Source organism: Gekko japonicus, unplaced genomic scaffold (assembly GCF_001447785.1).
Source record: "Gekko japonicus isolate JY-2015 unplaced genomic scaffold, Gekko_japonicus_V1.1 scaffold5812, whole genome shotgun sequence".
Classification (NCBI taxonomy): domain Eukaryota; kingdom Metazoa; phylum Chordata; class Lepidosauria; order Squamata; family Gekkonidae; genus Gekko; species Gekko japonicus.
The window spans coordinates 13029-35983 of record NW_015192403.1 but is presented as its reverse complement, the minus strand read 5'-3'; the positions used below and the strand labels follow the sequence as shown (position 1 = coordinate 35983).

Here is a 22955-nt window from a genome sequence, read left to right as displayed (position 1 = left end):
ATTGAGGGGCGGGGGACGACGACCATGTGTGCACGGGAGGGAGAGAAAGCAAGGTTCCAGCCCCAAAGACGACATTTCGGTGGGTTGCACCCGATGGTCTCCCCACCCCTCCCTGCCCACCAAACTGTCCCTCTCCGAGACTGTCAAAACCAAAAGTAGATCTGCACTTCCGGAAGCAAAAGGCTGCTTGGATACCCAACCCCCACCCCACCCTTCCCCAGCCGCTACGTTCATTTGAAGCCCTTGAGACACCCGGTGTCCGTTCAGTGGTCTCCCTCCCTCGTCCTTTGCCTTTTGTCCCCCCAAGACCCTCAACGACAGCACGGCTCTGCCACGGAGCGTGACGTCACTGTGCCGCTGCCGCAAAAAAACCCAATAAACCATCTGTGCTATTTCCAAAGGGACTGAATCCTTCCTCCTGGCCTCTGTGGCAGAGCCATCGGAAAGCAAGTATGTTCTGGCCCTCGGTAAAGACCCCCGCCGATCGAAGCCGTCAAACCCTGCTAGGGGGTCTTAAGAGCACGGCTGGAGCCAAGAAGTTGCAGTTCCTAAGGAGGAGGACTTCGTGTGGCCTCCCAGAGGGCCTGACATCAGTGCGGCCGGCTGCTCGACTCCGAGAGCTGTCGCTGGCGGGGAGGGGTGTAGCCGTTCACATGCCCGTTGAGGAGCCGTTTGCCCAGGCCTCCGTTCAGGATGTCTTGGATGTGCTGTACAATCAGGTTAATGGCCACTGGGGGATGAAAAGAAGGGGGGAAGTTTAGGATGGTATGCACAGAATCCAAATGCCACCCAAGGCACAACGTGCCTCCTAAGTGCCTTGAATGGCACATACGTTCCCCTTCAAGCACATCATCTCCCACATACAACGGATAGCTCAGTCATTCTCTGCTTCTTGATGTCTAACACAGAACTGTAGAAGACCCTTAGACCCAGCAAACAAGTTTGGGGTAGGTGGGGATTATTTACATTGGGGGGAAACAGCCTGAGGCCCAAGGGGTCAACATCCCTCAACATTACATCCCCAGTCTAATCCTCAATATTACATCCGCTCCCCTCAACATTACATACCCAGTCTGATCCTCAACACTGCATCTAGTTTGAAACATTCTATCCCACTGTAACCCACTTTTAGCCTTAAGGGGGAAAATACCCGTGATATTCTAATCATGGATCTCCCAGGTCATCGTCCCATGTCATGTTTGGCAAGACAGCAAGAAAGAGATGCTTTTGCTAATGGGTGTGTGGGGGAAAGGCATGTGTGTATAAGTGAGAGAGATCATTCACACGTCAACACTGTAAGAAAGAGATGCTTTTGCTAATGGGTGTGTGTGTGGGGGAAAGGCGTGTGTGTATGAGTGAGAGAGATCATTCACACATGTCAACACTGTAATCCTGTCTCTGACCTATCTTTTCTAGATGAGCAGTTCTCTGTTTAAAGTGGTACCAGTTTTGTTTTCACTTTTGTCACAGGATACCAAGTACACTGTGTTGTACAGACACCGGTGTAACAAGCCATAGTTTTGCTCTGCAAGGGCTGTAAGCAAACACGATGGCGTGTCCAAGTCCCACACTGTTCCTGCTCGACCTTCCTTCTCTGTGAAGGATCCAGAAGCATCTCTTGCCCAGAATGCTATCTGTAGAGAGGGACCTATCTCAAGATGTCCCCAATGCGGAGGCTGAAAGTGCTCTGTCAATTGCCGTCAAGTCACAGCTGACGTCTGGTGACCCTGTAGGGTTTTACATGCAAGAGACTTTCAGAGGTGGTTTGCCATTGCCTGCCTCTGCGTAGCCACCCTGGACTTCCTTGGTGGTCTCCCGTCCAAGTATTAACCAGGGCTGACCCTGCTTAGCTTCTGAGATCTGACAAGATCTGGACCATCCATAACAGGGAACAAGTTCATCTAATTCCCCACCCATCTCTCCCGCTACTCACCAAGATTATCCACCCCACGGGGGATAATGACATCAGCATACTTCTTGGTCTGCAAGAACCAAAGAGGTCCATGTTAAAGAGGACCGCAAGAGTGGTCATGAATTCACCCTCTCAATTGACCAAGAGTTTTTCTTCGTATCACAATATTAGTGGAATAACTACTGGAAATGCCTTTTCTCGTCTGTTGGCCCTCTGGCAGGACTGGTGCTAGTCCCTGAATGCCCGAGCAAAGAGCCTGAAGAACTGCCCTTTCCTCTGCTCTCGACAGCCGCTTGTAGCTAATGCCAGGAACACTCATAAGGAGTCTGTAGAAATACTCCCCCCGGGAACCCCAAAGCGTGAGCGTTCCTGCCAGTTCTTGCCCCCAGTCCCAAGAGCTGGAGATGAAAGCTAGAGGACACGTGACCCCTGTCAATGGCCCTGAGGATGTTTTCAATACAGTCTCCAGTTTTGGGGCTCAATCGAAAGCAATCTGTGCCAAGCATAATTTATTCAAATACGGCAGTATCCTACCAGCCATGTGCAGGCATGGAGCTTTTTCGCTCCCCGTTGCTGTCAATGGCTGCAGCTCTTTCCAGCTCCCAAGGGGGCAGGATCCGTGCAGAGGAGCAGCTGTGGGGTTTGGCAGGCTGGAGTGAGGAGAGATAAAGGAGGAAGGGATTTTTAAGCTCCCTTTTCTCTCCTTGCTCCAGCCCCGCCCCCCAACCCACACGACTGTTCTTTCATGCAGGTCCTGCAACCCCAGGACTGATCTCTCCAGGAGTCAGACAGAGAGACGGCAGATACTACACCTTTCGCAAATGGGAGCGGGAAGATAACTGCCTTGAATTTAGGGTTGTTGATTTTTAATCGCATTCGCGTCAACCAAGAGTCTTTCACTCAGCTACTGTTAAATTTATATTTCCCAGAGCAGACGTCTCCCTGTTCCATGGTAATCCAGCGCTGCTCGAAGCTGCGACGCTCAAACAGCAGTTCTCTCCACCCCAGCTGTTTCCTGCCACCTCACCTCATACCATCCCTAGCTGGAATCAAAGGATACAGACCGAATGTCCCTCCCCTTCTGTGCCTGCCGGCCTGCGCAGCCCACAAATTTGCAAGCCGGGGCTGACGGACCTGCACGCCGAGCTACTCACAGGCAAGCAGAATTCTTCGAAGGCTGGCTTGACGAAGGAGATATACTGAGTTAAGATCTGCTCGAGGTTCCTGCCCCGCTCGCTGATGTCTCGGAGAACTGCAAGGCGGAAGAGAACCGTGAACAGGTCAGCGATGGCAGTCGCGCTACCACACCGCTCCACAGGGGGGCGAAGTGAGCAGCGTGGGGTCTGTCTTCTCCAGAAAGAGCCTCCATAACCTATCTTCTATCCAGGTCTTCCTCCAAGGAGCTCAGGGCGACATTCTCCCCTGCCCTACTTTATCCTCACAGTAGCCCTGCGAGGGAAGGTTAGGCTGAGAGATCGTGACTGGCTCAGGGTCATCTAATGAGCTTTGTGGCAGAGCGGGGATTTGAACCTGGGTCTGCCCCACTCAAACCACGACGCCAACACAGTGGCTTCCTACAAATACAGTGCGGTTTCTTCCGAAGGTACAGAAATCAGAAGCTGGAAAGAGGCTTCTAGGGGCTGGGACTTCAGGGCTCCACAGGATTCTCCTGCTCTCCCTACAACCCATCTCCCACCCAGCTTTGCACACACCCACCCACATCTCGTTGGGCAAGTCCTTCTGCTTCTCCTTCTCCTAGTCCAGGGGTCTGCAGCTTACACCTCTAGAGCCAAATGTGGCTCAGTGCAGGACAAAATATCATCTTTTAAAAAAATCTTTAAGTTAAGGTGCATGCCAGAATAACCAGTATGTGCAGGGCACGGCAGGCAAAGATTTTTATGGCACCAAAGAAGAAGAAGAGACTGGATTTATACCCCACCCTGGGTATAAAATAACAGGGTTTTTTTCCCCGAGCTTCAAAATTTCCGGAAATTTTACATCTCTAGGACTCTTTAGTTATAAAGAAGTTGCTAAGGAGTCTTGGAGGAATGATGAGTTGGTAGTGAAAGGGAGACGATGCAGAAGGCAGACATGAGATTTATTTCATTTAAAGCAACAGAGACTCCAACCCAGTTTATTCTGTGGACATATCCCACCTTTCCCTTTTGGGGCTCAAGGCATCTTATAATTGATTCCGCTAAAATTAAAGTTGCCAGCAGGCTTGGAGAAAAAAGGTCCTGTCCCTTTAATAGAGGCTTTAAAGTGTGGGAATGAGTAGTTGAATCTTTTCCTGGCGTGGAACATGACAAGGTAAATAATATCCCATTAAAGGGACAGTTTCCTCTGGGCCCTTAGCAACCTTCCCTGTGGTTCTGAGATTACATAAAATAGTCTGTTAAAAACACAAGCTGCTTCCCAACTTTCTTTGAACAAAGGTCTTCATTTATCCTGGTGGTGTTAAAATACGAACGGTTACACAGTAGCGCAGGCTAATTGGCCATTTCGCCCACTGAAAATCACGCCTACTCCTGTCTGCACAGCCTTGGAAGACCTAGGTTCAAATCCTCACTGACATGAAGCGTGCTGGGAGACCTTGGGCCTGTCACTCTCTCAGCCTAGCCTACCTCACAGAGTCGCTGTGAGGATAAAATGGGGAAATGAGAACCGTGGATAGCGCCATGACCTACTTGGGAGAAAGGATGGGATAGAAATGTCTCAGACAGACACGTCCAGATGGAAGATCGCATCTCCCAACTTACCCCTGCGGGAGAGACGGGTGTCTGCATCTGTATCCACGAAGAGTTTCATCTGGAACAGGTCCCGGAGCTCTTGGCTGTAGAAGGCCAGGATGCCTTCAAAAAGCACCACGTCTGCAGGGTAGACGGTCACGGCTTCTTCCTTGCTGTCAACGTACACAAGAAAGAAGCCAATCAGAAATCAGGGGGGGGAAATAACACAACTCCCCCACACGTGGTTCCCTGGGTGTACCGTTTTATGGTGTAATCAAGTTACACACGCTGGAGACTCACTGCATCCGCTGGAGAGCCTCAAGGGGGCCACTAATACTGCAGTCCTAAGTGGGTAATACTCAGAAGTAAGGCCCACTGAGATCTATGGGACTGACTCCCTTGTAAGTGTGCTCAAGGTTGCAGCCCCAAGTCCTTTGCACTGGTACATCTTCAAGGCACACGGGAGAAGCCAGGAACAGAACCTGGGGCCTTCTGCACCCAAAGCAGATGCTCTGCCACTAAGCCACAGCCCCTCCCCCCCTCGCCCTCAATGTCCCGGCATATTTGGCCAGATTCACTGCAAGGACATGTGGAGGGAGAAAACGACTCTGTTCTGTCTGCTCTCGTGGCCGTGTGGTTAAAACCCTGATCTACGGTGTTGGTTCTATTGGCACCACCTGCTTGGTGACTGTGGCGGGCCAAAGACACGCTTTGCCTTCAATCTATATGGCAAGATTTGTGATTCCCCCACTTCTTATTTCTTATTTCACTGCCACAGGAGGTGGTGGTGGCTACAAGCATGGACGGCTTCAAGAGGGAATTGGATAAGCATATGGAACAGAGGTCCCTCAGTGGCTATTAGCCACAAAGTATAGATAGGAACTCTTGGTCTGGGGCAAGGGATGCTCTGTATTCTTGGTGCTTGGGGGGGGGGGCAGCAGTGGGAGGGCTTCTAGTGTCCTGGCCCCACTGCTGGACCTCCTGATGGCCCCTGGTATTTTTGGCCACCGTGTGACAGTGTGTTGGACTGGATGGGCCTTTGGCCTGATCCAACATTGGCTTCTCTTATGTTCTATTTTACATCATGATGTTTCATTCCCCTAAGTTACCACAGAGGACATAGAGAACCTTCTCCAAAAGTGTACGAATGGTGACTTCTTCCCTGGTGGCTTATCTTGGTGTCTTCCCTTCCTGTCCCTTGCAAAAGGCTTGTTTCATCCAAAGAAGCAGGACTCCGTTCCTCGTTTGGGACAGGCCCCGAAGACCTGCAGTCCACACTTGCCCCCTCTCTAAGAAACTGTGATGCTGGCTGGCCAAAGTGGGATGAAGGCCCATCCTTTTGCTGGGCGATTTCCTGTCCACGGAGTGGGATTCAAACGCCCACCTGGAGGGAATCTTTGAAAAGGGTGACCAAGGTTATTAGGGGAGTGGGAAACCTTCCCTGTGAGGAAAGGCTGAAGAGTCTGGGACATGATCGAGGTTTCTAAAATTGTGCATGGGATGGAAAGAGTTGGCAAAGGGAACATTTCCCCTTCTCCCAAAATACTAAAACTCGAGGGCATCCAGCTAAGCTGCTGGATCAGACCAGTGGTCCATCTAGTCCAGCATCCTGTCTCACACAGTGGTCAACCAGTTCCTCTGGAGGTCCAACAACAGGGCATAGAGGCCGAGGCCTTCCACTGATCTTGCCTCCTGGCATTGTCTCTGGACATGGAGGTTCCCTTGTTTGAGGACACTCCAGCTCTGGCTAAGATAGGCTGCGGTCACACGGAGCATTAGCCACGCTACAGAAGTGGAAGATAGGTGGATTTTCCGGGCGCAATCACACCGCCACATCTGGGAAGCGTAGCGCTCCCGTGGCTCACCCGAGGCTTCCCGCCGAAGATCCGGGGCAAAAAACTAGTACCTCCGAGGTACTCGTTTCCGGAAACCGCGGGGCAAGGGCGGGCGTCTGATCGCATTTCCGGTGGCATCCGGCGCCCGCCCATGTCCCCTCGCAAACAGGTAATTTTTTCCTCCAAGGCTCCACGGATGCGCACAAGCACCCAATGGAGCATGCGCACACTTCAGTTTTAAAAAGTTTTTTTAAAAAAACAACCCCGTTTGCCGCCCCGCCCCGCTTCTTTGCCTGTGGTGTGATCGGCACCTCCCCCCTAGCCACGGGACCTCGACGGGACCTCAACCGGATGTCTGATCGCGCAGTCGCGCATTAGTGTGCCTCGGGGCAAACAGCCACGCTCCCCCCCTGCATTTTCCAGCCCGTGTGACCGGGGCCTTAGTCACATTGGTATTCCTGGACCAGAACTGGAAGATGTTCACATTCAACAGCTGGGCATTTGGTTCCCTTTAGTAACCAGGGCTAGTAGCCACGGATAGACCTCTTCTCCATAAATCTCTCTAATTCCTTTTTAAAGCTGTGGATTCCTGTGGCCATCACTGCGTCCACTGGCAGCAAACTCCATATTTTAATCACTCGCCGTGTATAGAAGTATTTCCTTTCATCCATCCTGATCCTGAATCGACTGCCCATCAGAGAGAACGCAACATCCCAATCACAGGGGAGAGGCCCAGATTTACCGAGAGTGGGAGACAAAGTCATAGACAGGTATCTGGACTGTTTTCCCCTCCATGATCTTGCTGAGTGTCTGGACGATCAACTCGTTGTCAAAGGCATCTGCAAGGGAGAAGAAGAAGCAAACAAATTAAAACGGCTCTCAGAATAAGGGACAGGCCTCCCTATGGAGAGATCCCAGGGGAAACAACAGGCCTCTCTCTGGTGCTTCTTGGTGTACGTCTTAAGGTGATGCACAGTGTCCTACGATCCTTGAAAAGATCCTGCTTGTTTCAGTGAGGCTGACCCTGGGACTGCACTCCCTGGATCACATCTGGCTGGCTCCTTTTCTATTGTCCTCAACGGCACTCATAACCAGTCTGGGCAATTAACGCCATTTAGAATGAGCCTTGCGTCATTACACTAAAAACAAACCAATCGGCTAGTCGTTTCATCTAGCGTCCTGCCACATTCCCAGCAACCACCAGAACACTCTCCATCTTGAGTTCGGCAAGTTTTTGGGGCTGTGGCTCTATGGCGGTGTCTCCTGTGGTAGGGGCTAAAGGGTTGGGTGCCTCTCGCCCTCCGCGTCTCCCTTCCTTCCCCGGCCACCGCGGCCCGTCACCTGGGTGGTCGAAGTTGTACTGGCCCTTGAGGGCTTTGGCCTTCTGCTCCGCAGTGAGGACCCGGTAGAAGCTGTCCTGGCTCAGAATCACCACCTGCTTCTGGCGGTGGTCTACTTCGTTCTGCCCCAGCAGTTCAACGATTTTGGCGCAGACGGAGGACTGCAGGAGAGGTGAAGAAAGGACAGAGTGAGCAGCTACACTGGCACCAGAAAGGAAGAACTCTGAACTGCCAAAAGGGGGGGAGGCAAGGCCAAAGGGGGTCCTGGGGCTGTTCGGGGCCCACGACCTACCCCTGCTTAGTGGGGTGGTGGCAAAGTCATCTGGCTGTGCTTCACAGCTCAGTGAAGTTCAGAAGCCAGCGTGTTGTAGGGGCTACTAGACTAGGCTCCAGGAGTACCAGATTTGAGTCCCCGTTCTGCCATGGAAGGATCGCTGGGTGACCTTTGGCCAATCACACATGCTCAGCCTAACCTACCTCATGGGGTTGTGGGGAAGAGACGATGGAAGAAGGGAGAATGTTGTAAGCTACCCTGGATCCCCACTGGGGACAAAAGTGGTTTATAAATAATGTAAACTAACAAATAGAGAAGGCCTTTGCCCCTTCTAGCCCACCAGTCCAGCAACCAAACCACTCTTATGGGTGCTCTTGCCCTAGCTATTAACATCCTGTGCACATCCAGAACACAGGAAGAGCCCTGCTGGACCAGACCATTTAGATCAGCACCCTGCCTCACACAGTGGCCAACCAGTTCCTCTGGAGAAGAAAAGAAGTGGCCAACCAGTTCCTCTGGAGAAGAAGACCCCGAAGGAGTCTCAGCGTGGCTTACAATCTCCTTTCCCTCCCCCTCCGCACAACAGACACCCTGTGAGGTAGGTGGGGCTGAGAGAACTCTTTCGAGAACTGCTTGGGAGAGAACAGCTCTGAGGGAGCTTGTGACTGACCCCAGGTCACACCAGCAGCTGCATGTGGAGGAGTGGGGAACCAAACCCGGTTCTCCCAGATTAGAGTCTGCACAACTTGGCCAACAACCGGGCATAGAGGCCGAGACCTTTCCCTGATGTTGCTTCCTGGCACTGGGACCCAGAGGTTGACTGCCTCTGAATGCGGAGGTTCCGTGCCCTTTTAGAGCCTGTGGCCATCACTACATCCTCCGGCAGCAGATTCCACATTTTAATCACTCACTGTGTAAAGAAGTATTCCCTTTTATCTGACTTGAACTTACTGCCCATCAGCTTCATTGGATGCCCTCGGGTTCTAGTATTTTAGAAGGAGAAAAAGTTCTAGTATCAGAAGAAGTGTGCTTGTACACAAAAGCTTATACCTTGAATTAAACTTTGTTGGCCTTACAGGTGCCACTGGACTCAAACTTTGTTCTAGTATTTTGGAAGAGGAAGACAGACACAGTAGTATAGTGTATCTCTTTCCGTTTCTTGCTGCTTGGAAACACTTCCCTTTTTTCTGTGCTAGTGCACACATGGGGAATGTTTTTTTGGGTTTTTTTAATGTTCCAGAGAATACAAATTTGGCAGGGCTGCAGGGGAGAGAGGGAACAGGAACGCATACAGGAGCTCAATCTGGCTCACAGGCTGTTAGTTGGCCATCCCTGATCTAGAGTCATTGATCTTGGCTTTGCTCTTATCCACATGTTACAGCCCCCACCGCCTTTCGAAAGAGTTGGTCTCTAGTGACTTATAGAAGAGGGTATTGGCAGAACACACACACAAATGCTTATCCACTCGCCTCGCCCACCCCTCTGCCTTCCCATTCTTCACACTGGAAACACCTCATGCTCCTCGAGACAAGTCAAAACCGTGTGACCCTCACCCATCCTGGAATGAAACGTTCCCACTTCTCTCTTCTTTGTTATCCTTCTGCTTCTATCAGCCTGACCGTCTATCAGTATTGATATACCCGCTGTGAGAAACTGTCCAAAAACAGCTCATCTTCTGGGGCATAACCCTTCCTGGTGCTTCATGGACACTTCTTGAGGTCCTTCTTGTCCAGTTCAAGTTTCCATCTTTGGTCCTTGACAACCAGCAGAGAGCGCGACACCAACTTACACCAAAGGGATCCATCTATTCTATAGATATGGCCACACATACGTCAAGCAAGAAACATATTCTGGTCAATATTTGAAGAGGGTGTGTCAGTCACTGCCTGGCAAATGTGAGTATTGTTTTGTTTTTTAAAAAAATAAATTCCATCTGGAAAAGCCACTAGAGTAGATCCAACCATGCAGTGTTCTTCAGAGGGGTGGCAAATTTCACCGCTTCCCTTCTCCCACTCTGATCCTCTTTGCCCCCTGAAATGTCGTTCCAGGGGGGTTAGCAGACTTCCAGAAACAACATAGTAGGGGGTCTGCAATGGGAGGGAGGAATTGGCAAAAATGGCCACCCTCTGCTTAAGAAAACTTGGGGATACTTAAGTTTTCCTAACATGGTTGGATCCAACCCGCTATGTCAAAATATGAGATTCAGGAGTAATCCTGAACAGGTCTATTGAACTATGCTTACTCCCAGGAAATTGTTTTTAGGATTGCACTGTCAGTCACAAGGTGGCTGAGATCTGAGCTTTTCATTCTCTAACTCTTGGTTTCATGAAACCCCACATGTCACATAGAGCTACCTTATATCGTTATCAGACCTTTCATCTATCAAGGTTAGGACTGTCTACTTGTGACCACCAGTGTGTCTCCACAGCCTCAGACAGAGGTCCTTCACCTGTTACCCGATCCTTTCGAACCTGGGACTTTCGGCATGCCCACCAGACACTCCACCACTAAGCCACGGTCCTCAGCTGACCTTGGGCCATGATCATCTCACTAAAAAGAGCCAAAGAACAGACTAGCATGTGCCATGGTGATAGAGGAGACATCCACCCTCACAGTTCACATTTGATGTAGGGGAAATTAGGGAGTTCTTGTAGGCAAGCCTACAAGGCAGAAACTCGGGATCCCTCAGAATTACAGCTCATCTCCAGACCACAGAGATCAGTTCCCCAGGAGAAAATGGATGCTTTGGAGGGTGGACTCTGTGGCACCGTACCCCACTGAGGTCCCTGTCCTCTCCAGGCTCCCATCCCCAAATCTCCAGCAGTTTCCCATCCTGGATCTGGCAACCCTATCCCCCGCACCCCACCAGTGGCCAGGAAGGACCTGGCAACCCCATGTTCTAGCATCCCACCCCAGCAGAGGACAGACGTAGAGAGACAGGGAAAGAAAAAGATCTCCAAGGCAATTCCTAGTTAGCAAAAAAGAAATCACAGGCCCAGGCAGGATGGGAACTCAGTTCTCGATCAGCCACAGTACTTCATCATGTTCAGAATGCCATTTGCTCCCAGTTCCCATATTTCACAAAGGGAAACAGAGATACTTGTGCAATCCTAAACAGAGCTACACCCTTCAATTAAAGTCAATGGTCTTAGGAGAAGCGTTAACTCTTTAGGATTGCACTGTTAATCTTGGGAGTCTCAAAATGCATTTCACCACTGTGAGAGACAGCAGGCTCTGTGCCATGTGCATTTGCCCAAGATGCATTCACTCAGAGATTAACAGTGCAACCCCCGGGCTTAGACGGAAGAAACTGTTAAATTTCTACAGACCCTGGAGAGGTTGTTGTTGCACCCTCAGCTCTAGCTAGCATCATTCTAGTACGGCATTCCCAAGGCCAAATATATGGACAAAACTAAGAAAGCCATTCACTATAGTCAGGCAGCAGAAAACAGGGACTCTTTCTGATGAAGAGAGACTCCTTGGAGAACATGAAAAGTTTTGTGTTCTGAACACTGCTTCTGCCTGGCTCCAGCAAAACGTGCGAGATCCGAACACTCCATTAAAACAAGGAAATAGGACTGGGTTGTCAGGGCTCCCCCAGATAAGTGTCTCAGAGGTCACAGCACCATATTTGATGGGCACCTGACAGAATCCCTTCAAAATGTTATCTCATCACTTCCTCTCCTAGGAGTCTCTGTTTCTTTATAGGTTCTCAGTCACTGAGGGTTGGGTTGGCCTGTCTGGCTGGGTAGAAGATGTCTCCTTTTCTCTGCCCAGGGTCTATCCCTTCAGGGCAGTGTCTCAGGGCTTTCTGTTGAGCTCCGTGGCAATGCCTGTTCAGGCTCCCCATTCCCTGCTTCACAGCCTCTTGATAATTCTCCTCATTACTTGACTGCCCGGCCACAAAAGCAGCCATATTTCCGCGGAGGCTTTCCTCAGGTGAATTCTAAAAGGCCATTTCAGATGCCACCACTTTCAGATGCCACCACTCGAATGATAAAAGGGTTGGAACACTTTCCCTATGAGGAAAGATTAAAGTGCTTGGGGCTCTTTAGCTTGGAGACTGAGGGGTGACATGATTGAGGTTTATAAGATTATGCATGGGACAGAGCAGGTAGGGCAAGAGGTACTTTTCTCCCTTTCTCACAATACAAGAACTCGTGGGCACTCAATGAAATTGCTGAGCGGTCGGGTTAGAACGGATAAAAGGAAGTACTTCTTCACCCAAAGAGTGATTAACACATGGAATTCACTGCCACAGGAGGTAGTGGCGGCTACAAGCATGGACGGCTTCAAGAGGGAATTAGATAAGCATCTGGAGCAGAGGTCCATCAGTGGCTATTAGCCACAAGGTATAGATAGGGGCTTGAAGGTCAAAGAAGACGGGGACGGCAAAGGATGAGATGGTTAGACAGTGTCATCGATGCAACAAACATGAAATTGAGCCAACTTCAGAAGACGGCGGAAGACAGGAGGGCCTGGCGGGAGATGGTCCATGGGGTCGCGGGAGTCGGACTCGACTGTGCGACTGAACAACAACAACAATAGATAGGGGCTCTGGGGCAAGGGATGCTCTGTCTTCTTGGTGCTTGGGGAGGGTCAACAGTGGGAGGTCTTCTAATGTCCTGGATCTCCTGATGGCACCTGGCATTTCTGGCCACTGTGTGACACAGAGTGTTGGGACTGGATGGGCCTTTGGCCTGATCCAACACTGGCGTCTCTTATGTTCTTATGAGGCCACATATGAAACCAAAAGCTTTTGGAGGGTTTATGATAGTGAGGGAGGGGGGAGTGTGTTGTAACACAGTTGCTGAATAAAGAGATTTGTTCTCTCTCTTCACTGGACTTCCGGTTCTGAACTGTACAAAATTCCCATCAGAACTGCCTTAGAACTGTGTATGAGGATAAGCCCCTCCTCTTGTCCTTCTGACAACAGGGGTTTGTTCCCTGTTTTCAAAGGGCCTCCCTGGTGCAGCTGTCTCTTACTGAAGCAACGGTTTCCCATCACGGAGGTGGCCAGCTGTCTCCAGTGACAAGGAAGCTGTGGCTTGTGGTATGTGGCCACCTCCAAAACTCCAGCCCGCTTCCTAGACACAACACTTTGGCAGTCAGATAGAAGGCTGCCGAGAAAAACTAAACAAAACTTCCCTGGCAGGAAAGAAAAAGGGTTTCACATGAATCCTGAGCATTCCCGTTATCAGAAATGTCCAGAAAATAATCCGGAACTGAATTCCAGGTAGAAGTGACAGACATCTACAGCTTTGACTGTCCGTGTATTATCTGCGTGCCACAATACCTAAGATTTTGTATTGAAGAAACATGTTCTGTGGGCAGCAAGCCATGTAGAGATACATTTGCGTCCATATCTAATCCTGGCACAAACGTGCCTAGACCTAGCCAAAGACAAAATGGGATAGACATTAGTGGAATAGTATAGAAGGTAGAGATCTGCAGCTATGAAGCAGAAATCCCCATTTTTGTTGAACCTGTATGTGTTTTTTGAATTTTAACAGCATGTAGCAGGTTCCTCAACAGATGGCTATCGTGAGGGACCTAGCCAAACACAAAATGGCTGCCATAGGGACCAATCACAAATAATTAGGAACTACCAAGACCTAGCCAAATATGAAATAGCTGCTGTAGGGACCAATCACAAATAATTAGGACATACCAAAACCTAGCCAAACACAAAATGGCTGCCACAGGGAACAGTCACAAAATATTAGGAGGTTCCTAGACTTAGCCAAACACAAAATGGCTGCCATGGGGACCAATCACAAAATATTAGGAGGTTCCAAACCAAGCATTGTCTTGTGATGGCGGCAACTATTTACAAATGGGTGCGCCTTGTAGACTCAAACTTTCCTGGGCTCCGAGGCAATGGGGGAAGGCCAAGATTGGCTCCTTGCCTTGAGGAAGAGCTTCCCTGGGAAAGAAGGAAGTGGGCCTGCTGGGGATCACCGGTACAAAATTAATAGAGGGTTAGAGGTCTGCAGCTCCTGCCTGGAATCCCGTTCTGGATTATATTACAGGAAAAGTGGCAGGGAGACAGGGGCATGTGAAAGGCGTATACATTGCTAGGCCATAATGAAACAGTAGGTTGGTAGATCAGATTCTGTAGATCAGATTCTGTAGCGCAGTGGTATCCAGGTGATATTACACCATGCAGGACATTATGCTTCAAGCAATCATCTCTGAACTCCAGGGAAGGAGCAGCAATGGTCCGGCTGCTGCTACTCCTACCAGCCAATCCCTGAACAGTGAGCCAAGCAGGGAATTCTACATGCCAGATTCAACTAGATAAGGATGCCCTGGGTAAAGGGAAACAGCATCAGAATGTTAAGATGCCAGCGCCTCAGAAGCCTGTGCAAGATTTCCATGATTACTAGACATCAGCAGATTTCTAGGAATGCGGGAGGCAAGCCGGCATCTGAACACCTTTCTTGGCCATTGCCTCAATATTCAAAATTGCCGTGTCAGGCCAGCAGCGGCACAAGAACGCGTTATAAGTGCTGGAGAACTGGGGTACAATCCCAAACAGAATTACAGTCTTCTAAACCAACCAACGTCAACAGGCTGAGAAGGGTGTAACTCTGCTTAGGAGGACGGCAGCATGGTGAGATTGTTGAAGTGACCCCTGTTCCGTGCAAATGACACGTGCATATGAGATTATGCACAAATGGCCACCTCCAGATCACCAGCAATCATACTGGCTGAACTGGGAAGTCCCCTGGTTCAGATCAGATCTCCCCTTGTCCGCATGCTCAAAGGGCAGCTCTGTCGCCCGCCACGGCAAGAAAAGATGCTGGTGAGTTCCAGCTGTCCAGCTCTGCCTTACCACCACCCACTTAGGGGGCCTTCAAAAGGAGATGCTGCTTGAAGGGCGGACGAAAGGCATCGAGGACCAGGAAGACCAAGAGCAGAGGGGTGCCAATTTCCAGGTAGGGCCTGGGGATCTCCTGGAATTACAACTGGTCTCCAGGCTACAGAGATCAGCTCCCCTGGAGAAAATGGCTGCTAGACTCTATAGCACTCTACCCCTCTGAGCTCCCTGCCCAGGCTCCACCCACAGATCTTCAGGAATTTCCCAACCCGGAGCTGGCAACCCTGTAAGAGCAAGGGGTTCTCTTTGCTAGGGGGAGAAGAGCTGGGAGTCATGTTACTGCGGTGCAGGGGTCCCCCAGCCTTTTGAGCCTTTGGGCACTTTTGGAATCCTGGAGTGGGCAGCCGGAAAACGGGTGCTGCAGCTGACCTTCAGTCACACAGCAAAGATCTTTGGGCTCTGGTGGCATCTGCTGCCCAAGCAACGTTTTTAAAAACCTGCACAGGCAATCAATCCCCAATGGCCAATCAGAAGCCTTGCCAGGCAAAAGCCCCGCCTGGTCATGCCCACTAAAAAGATTTCAGTGGGTGCCGTGGCACCCTGTTGGGGACCCTTGCTCTAGTGCCGCCCTTGATAGAAGACTGCCAGCGATCAGGATAGGTGAGACAAGTCCATCCAGCCCACTCCCTGCCAAGTCAGTTCACCTAGCTGCCACCAGAAATCAGTGGTGATTCCATTCCGAGAAGGTTTACCCCCCTCTGCTTGATTTAAGATGAGGATTATTTCCCTTACTGAACTGCTATTATTGCAGTGAAATTGATTTTTATTATTTTTTTTGCTTTGGTTTCTTCCTTGGGAAACAAGAGGTATAGGGGTGGGTGGGGCGGCTTTCTTGACATGCCATTTAAACGCGAAGCAGCCTGTCATCACTCAGTGCCACTATGAATAATTGAACTCATTGCGCTCCTGTATCCTGAGTCAGTCCCTAGCAAGGTAACCCTTGTACACTCTGAAAGTGACTCTGGCAGAGGTCTTTCACATCACCTGCTCTCTGATCCTTTAAACTAAATGGTCGGGATTGGACCTGGGACCTCCTGCATGCAGAACAGAGGTTCTACAACCGAGTCATAGCCTTTGCTTAAAATGATCTGGTAAATCTTACAACAACTCTGTAAAGTAAGAAGAAGAGGAGATTGGATTTATATCCCGCCCTTCACTCGGGAGTCTCAGAGCGGCTTACAATCTCCTTTCCCTTCCCCTCCCCACAACAGACACCCTGTGAGGTAGGTGGGGCTGAGAGAGCTCTTTTGAGGACTGCTCTTGAGAGAACAGCTCTAAAAGAACTTGTGACTGAGTGAAGGCCACCCAGCAGCTGCATGTGGAGGAGTGGGAACTCAAACCCAGTTCTCCCGGATTAGATTCCACACTCTTAACCACTACACCAGACTGGCTCAGTATTATTCCCATATTGAAGATGGGGGCCAAAGATGACTGTGTGGTTTGTGGAAGGCCAGTTAAACTGCTTCCATGGAAATTTTTCTTCACTTTGGTGGCCAAACTGGAACATCTGCATCATCTCCTGCTCTAACCCTATACCATGGAGCCACAGCCCCTTATTTAAACTGCCTTATACCAACGAAGCCCCCTCTCTACAGACATAATTTCAAACCAGCACTCTATTTGTAGCAAACGATGGCAACACCTGCGAAGGAGCGACGGAAATATAACAACTTAAAAGAAAACCGGATGACACCGCTTTTCAGAAAATTAAAGAGATGATGACTTACAGCATCTGCGCTCGGCGACAGATCTGGGTTGCGCCAGCCTCCACGCCCACAAACAAACCCATGAACCAAGTCCTTTGCAAGCATACGTGACTGTAATCCATAGCCCTGGAGGGTAAAGGACAGTTCCAGAGCAAATACCTGCCTGCGTAAGAGAGAGGTGACCCACAAGCATTGCTTGCAATCTTCTGGGAATGAATGCAAACCTAGTTCTTGTACGCACAGTCTCGGGATCCCAGGCAGGTACAGGACATCTTGGAGGAGGGACTGAAGCAAACTGGACTTTTCTCTCTCCAGCGATTACCGGAACAGAAAAAGAGAGACTGGGCCACCTTCTGAGCCTCTTCTCCCACCGCCGGCACAGATGGGGTACACGCTAAACTGCCTTGCACTGAATCAGACCAATGGTTTGTCAAGATTAGTATTGCCTCTCCGGGCATTGGCTCTCCAGGGACTCTCCGGTCTTTTCATATCACTTACTCTCTGATCCTTTAAGCCGGGGATTGAACCTGGAACCTTCTGCATGCAAAGCAAGTGCTCTACCACTGTGCCACAGTCCAGGAAGAACGGCAAACACTTTCTGAATGCATTTTTTCCCCCAACCCCACACCCACGATGGCAGCCTTCCAGCCCACCCCACTGCAGTGCAGCTGAGCCTTTCCTCTGTGAACAGGGAGCTCAGGATTGGGCTTACGTCTGGCTGGAAGAGGAAGACACTCAGCCCCATAAGGAGTCTTGGCTGCCGCATGGGCTAAGCCCATCTTTCTCTACCACCTACCACGCCAGCACTGAAAAGAGCACCCCTGCGCGCCCAGTTTGCTCAAAGGCCACACCCACTGACCTAGCAGTTCACCATTCCCAGCCCCCAAAATGTGGGCGCGGACTGCAGGACTCACGCACATGTTCAGAGATACCCTCTCCGTTATGGCTGCATGCGTTCCAAAGCTGACACTGGTATTCAATGGCTCCAGCAACAGATGACGAGGCTGGAGCTCACCTGTAAGGAATACCTGCTGCCCTGAATTCCAGATGTTTGAGAGGTGGGCTGCAGTGTTCCAACCAGTGTTCCCTCTAAGCTGAGTTAGTGTGAGCTAGCTCAGTTTTTAAGCTCCTGGCTCACACATTTTTGTCTTAGCTCAGGAAAGATGGCTCCAGAGCAGGCTAATTTATGCAGTAGCCAAATCGCTCGCTCACAACTTTAATGCCAGGAGCTCACAAAGCAGAATTTTTGCTCACAAGACTCCACAGCTTAGAGGGAGCATTGGTCCCAACTGCAAAGGAAAGAACCTCTGCATTTGCGCCAGCATTATTTTCCCACACCCTGGTACTAAGGCTTGCAAGCAATGCGGAAAATTCCCATGCAGACAGAAGAAGCAAGTGCTGCAGACAGAAAAACATTAAAAAAACAACAACAACACTCTAGCCTAACAATTCCATCTGGCAACAGATGCCCATAGGAAACAATGGGAAAATTCAGGATTTTATTTATTTTCTTTATTTATTTTATTGTATTTATACCCCGCCCTCCCCGCGAACGGGGAGAATAATGCATGCCCTGACCTGGATAGCCCAGGCTAGCCCAATCTCATCAGATCTCAGAAGCCAAGGAGGGTTGGCTCTGGTTTCGTATTTGGATGGGAGACCTCCAAGGAATACCAGGGTTGTGACGCAGAGGCAGGCAATGGCAAACCACCTCAGACTCTCTTGCCTTGACAACCCCACGGGGTCACCAAATGACTTGACGGCACTTTCCACCCCCAGAATAACGGTGACTGGGCATATTTTCTCCCCCCCCCCTGCAAAAGGCAGAAGCACAGAATACAGGAATTAATGCTGAAACTCAAACCTTATTTCAAAATATTTAGCTTTAACGCAAAAGCTAATATAACCCATAGCTGCTATCCCTGCAGTGGACGCTAGGGAGCACTGTAGCAGGCAGAGGGTACTTTACTACAGCCCTACAATACAGTCGTTTTATGATCCTTACACTGAGCAGGGCTGTGAAACTGAAATTAGTTTACGCTATCCCTGCAGTGTAGGTCAGCATCATCCAGTATTATGACATACTTTCAAACAACCAGGCTTTCTTGTTTCTTTTTGGGAAGACATTCAGGCTTGGGGGAACTAGACTGCTGCACAGCCGATCATTAACGCTTTCCCAGGGTTCTGTTCTGAGATCAAAATCCCCAAGACGCTTTGCTAGTCATGAAAGTCTCCGCATTCTTCCTCACCCCCATCCCATTCCCCAGTCCAAGTAGGAAGGCAGAATACCTAATTTCCCCCTTCTGTAAATGAACTAGCCAAGGGGATCCTTATCATTTCATAAGGGGCAAAAAAATGTTGAGGACTGAGATGGGAAGTTGGAATTGAAGGAGGAGAAGAATCAGTTAGCATTGTGAGGGAAAGCGAGAATCCCAGCAGATAAAGGGGAAAAGGAAGCAGTTACTTAAGAGAGCCAGTGTGGCATAATGGTTACAGTGTCCAATTAGGGTCTGGGAAACCCTGGGTTCAAATCCCCACTCCACCATGGAAGCTTGCTGGGTGACCTTGGGCCAATCACACACTCTCAGCCTAACCTACCTCGCAGGGCAGTTGTTGTGAGGATCAAATGGAGGAGGGAAGACCAGTACATGCTGCCCTGAGCTCTGTGGAGTTAAAAACGCACTAGATAAAAGATCAAAAAGGATGGCGGAGCAGAGAAAGATTAAGGAAATCACAGAACTGGAAAAGGAGGCAGAACTCAGATGATAACCCAAGATCTTGGATCCCTGGTTGGAAGGAAGCAGCTTCTAGACATTCAGCGAGACACGGAGCAGTTAAATGCAGTTTCTTTTCCCGGCACAGGATGTCTGCTCTAGGTTAGTCACGAAGCAGCAAGGCCGAAGATTTTACAGTGTGGACTCCATTCGTTGTCATCATACAAACTGGTATATTCTATACCTTTTTTAAAATTTTAAAAGCAAACTATTTAACATAACATGTACTATCCACGGTCTGTTGCCTAGGATAACGCTTCCCCAATTTTGCGATCCGTTTCACGTGCCATCCACCGCCCCCATCTGCCTTTCAGTTCTTACAAAATCGGGAAGGAGGGCACGACACTTCCGGCCATATTTGAGGGGGGCTGATGCTCAGGGTGAAACTGCGCATTATCCTGAAGCTCTGTTTTCTGGATCCTCCGATGTGTTAGGTAAAAAAGGTAAAGGTTCCCTTGCTCGAAAGCCAGTCGAATCCGACTCTAGGGTTGTGGTGCTCATCTCCGTTTCAAAGCCAAAGAGCCAGCGCTGTCCGAAGACGTTTCCATGGTCATGTGGCCGGCATGACTAAACACCAAGGCGCACGGAACGCTGTTACCTTCCCACCAAAGTGGTACCTATTTATCTACTTGCAATGTCTCGCTTTCGAACTGCTAGGTTGGCAGGAGCTGGAACTAGAGACGGGAGCTCACTCCGTCATGCGGCAGCCAGGTCTTGAACTGCTGAACTACTGAGCTTCCACGAACTGCAGTTCAGCGTCTTAACCACTTGAGCCACCGCAGCTCCAATGTGTTACTGCGCCCCAAAGAGCAGCCACAGCAGGGCAACAGAGGGGCAACATGGATCAGGGCTCCTGCTGCTTACCCTTCCCTTCCACACCGTTTCCCTGGTGGAACGTGGCCTTCTCTCTATTTTTCTAATATATGTTTTATTTGTTTTTAAATCCTCATTTACAACAATGAACATCAAAAGTACATTTAGGCATCAGGAGAAACAAAAGACAGGAATCCATGTTGTGCTTAATTCCCCCACTCCCAAGCAACCCAGGACAGCCATCCCCCCCTCTCCCTTCCCCGGTCCCTACCACAGTGAGCAGTGAAGTAGCATACACAGACTAGTGTAAGTAAGTTCTAGATGCCATGCACTGGAAAACACGCCCTCCTGCTTTAAATAGATGCTGATGGGGATCTGAGCTAGTGGGGATGCGGGATAGAAGTATCTCCTTTTGTCTGTCCCGAAGCTATTGATCAACTTCAATGAGTGCCCATGAGTTCTGGCATTGTGGGGCAAGAAGGAAAAGTTCTATCCCCTTCCTGTGCCCCGTGCATAATGTGATAAAACTTCTATCCTGTCCCTCTAGATCAGGGGTGGCCAAACTGTGGCTCGGGAGCCACATGCAGCACTTTCACACATACTGTGTGGTTCCCGGCAGGGCGGCCATGGAAGCCAAGTATCATTAACAAACAGATATTATTGGGCACATAAGTATCATTATCAATATCTGCTTTGACATCTTTTGTTATTATTTTTGGCAGTGTCATTTAATAAAATGCAAATCTGCATATTTTTCCAGTAAAAACATGTAATGTCTGTTCATGGCTTGTGGTTCTCAAACATCTGATGTTTGTTCTATGTGGCTCTTAATGTCAAGGAAGCTTGGCCACCCCTGCTCTATTGCCATCTTTTCTTCTGAATGGAAGAGCCCCAAATCTCAGCCTTCCCCCAAACTATTAATCATTTTACCTGCCCTCTTGTGCACTTTTCCCAGCTCTGCAATATCTTTTCTTGAAACACAATAAGTAGAAGAACTGAACACAGAAGTCCAACTGAGGCGAGACAAGGGCATTACAGTATTGGCTAATAATTCCCAGCACGGCGTCTGCCTTTTTCGTGGCTGTCGACGTTTTCATTGAGCTAACCACTACAACCTCAAGATCTATTTCCTTCCTCAACTAGTAAATTGCGGGTTCAGGCGGGTAGCCGTGTTGGTCTGAAGCTGCAAAACAACGTTTGAGTCCAGTGGCACCTTTAAGACCAACAAAGTTTTGGTCTGAGTATAAGCTTTCATGGGCATGCACACTTCGTCAGATAATCAGTGATGTAGTGATGGCCACAAGCATAGATGGCTGCAAAAAGACAACTTCTTGGAGAAGAGCTCCATCAATGGCTACTAGCCTCTGAAACCCAGTGCTAGGGGGCAACAGCAGGGGTAGGGCCTTTGTGCCCAGTTTGTTAGCTGTCCAGGGGAGCCATCTGGCCACTGTGTGAGATGCCGGCCAAGATGGACTACTGTTCTGGTCTGATTCAGCAGGGCTCATCCTTAGCCATTCCTCAGTTTCCTTCTAATAACCCTATTAGAAAGGTTAGGCTGAGAGAGGCCTGGCCCAAGGTCACCCAGGAAGCTTCCAAGGCAGAGCAGAGATCTGAACCCAGGTCTCGCATTGTAATCGCAACCGACTAGCTGAATCCAAAACGAAACTCCCAGTGTTATGGGGGGTGACGTGGCTGTTAAGTGAGATTTTAAACCGGTGAGACGGAAGTTGTGCCCACGCACCCCATAGCGGGGCCGGGGCTGTTCTGGGTCATCAGGAAAAAAGAATTGGCATCCCCCTATTTTTTAAAAAGTCATTCTAACCCTGGCTTAGCTGCGCTCCAGACACGCGGCGCGCCGGCTCTCACCGCCAGAAGCCGGCCATGCCGGTTGTGGGTCTTCTCTCCCTCGGGCGAGCACGCGGTCGCCTTTGCCCGCCGGCAGCCAGGGGCAGCCGGCCAAACTCCCTTTCCCCGAAGGGGGGTGGGGGCTCGCTTCCTGCCAGCTCGCAGTCAGGGGCCGGCGTGTGCGCCCAGATCGGACGGAGGCGGCGGCACCTGGCTGCCATGTGGCCTCACTTCCCTCGGCTCAGGTCGCCGGCCGGGCAATCCTTCAGGGTCCCTTCACCCTCCGGGGCGCTCCCGGGCAAAGCTGGTGGGCATGGGGAGGAGGGAGAGAGCGAGAGAGGCGTGCGTGTGCCCCAGCACGAGTCACCCTCTCTCCGGCTCCCGCCACGTGGGGAAGGGACCCCAAGCCTTCTTCGGCCAGTGCCGCCAGCTGCTGGGGTTGGGCACAAAGTGAGCCCCGCCCCGCCCTGACAGCCCATCCGGAATCCTCACCCCTGCGGTGCTGCCACTGCCCGCTCCGCGCTTGCCGCCAAGGAGGAGGAGGCGGTGGCGGCTGGTCTGCCATGGCAACGCGCACTCGCCGCTGCCAGGGCTCGAGCGGGGGCGGGGGCGCTTCCCCCCCCGGGGCCCGCCTCTTTCCCCGCCCCCTGCTCGGCCGGCTGGCCGCCCTGCCAAGCCGCGTGGTCCCTGCAGCAGGGACTGCAGCCGGCCTTGCGCCAAAGACCGAGGCGCCGGCACTGGGGACTGGGCCGGAGACGCCCCTGGCTGCGCGCCCGCTCCGGCCCTCAAACCCCCTTCGCCGGCTTGTGTGTGTGTGGGGGATTTCGCACAAAATAAGCGGAGA

At 50.6% G+C, this 22955-nt stretch overlaps 1 protein-coding gene across 1 annotated transcript; it reads right to left on the bottom strand.

Annotated features, from left to right (window-relative positions):
* Positions 1 to 234: 234 nt before the first annotated feature.
* On the bottom strand, positions 235 to 22676 carry UCK2 (uridine-cytidine kinase 2). Its single transcript, XM_015428480.1, has 8 exons — positions 22604 to 22676; positions 22343 to 22415; positions 7818 to 8044; positions 7219 to 7315; positions 4672 to 4814; positions 3067 to 3164; positions 1934 to 1982; positions 235 to 730 (listed from the first exon to the last, which is right to left on the bottom strand). The coding sequence occupies exons 1-8, from the start codon at positions 22674 to 22676 to the stop codon at positions 591 to 593; spliced, it is 900 nt and encodes a 299-aa protein (XP_015283966.1). The 3' UTR covers positions 235 to 590.
* Between the last annotated feature and the right edge of the window lie 279 nt (positions 22677 to 22955).

Coding starts and splice junctions, on each gene's coding strand:
- UCK2 (XM_015428480.1), bottom strand. CDS start 22,676: ATGGCAGACCAGCCGCCACCGCCTCCTCCTCCTTGGCGGCAAGCGCGG. Junction 4,815..7,218: donor GACTTTGTCTCCCACTCTCG/GTAAATCTGGGC, acceptor GTACGTTGACAG/CAAGGAAGAAGCCGTGACCG. Junction 3,165..4,671: donor CACCCGTCTCTCCCGCAGGG/GTAAGTTGGGAG, acceptor TCCGCCTTGCAG/TTCTCCGAGACATCAGCGAG.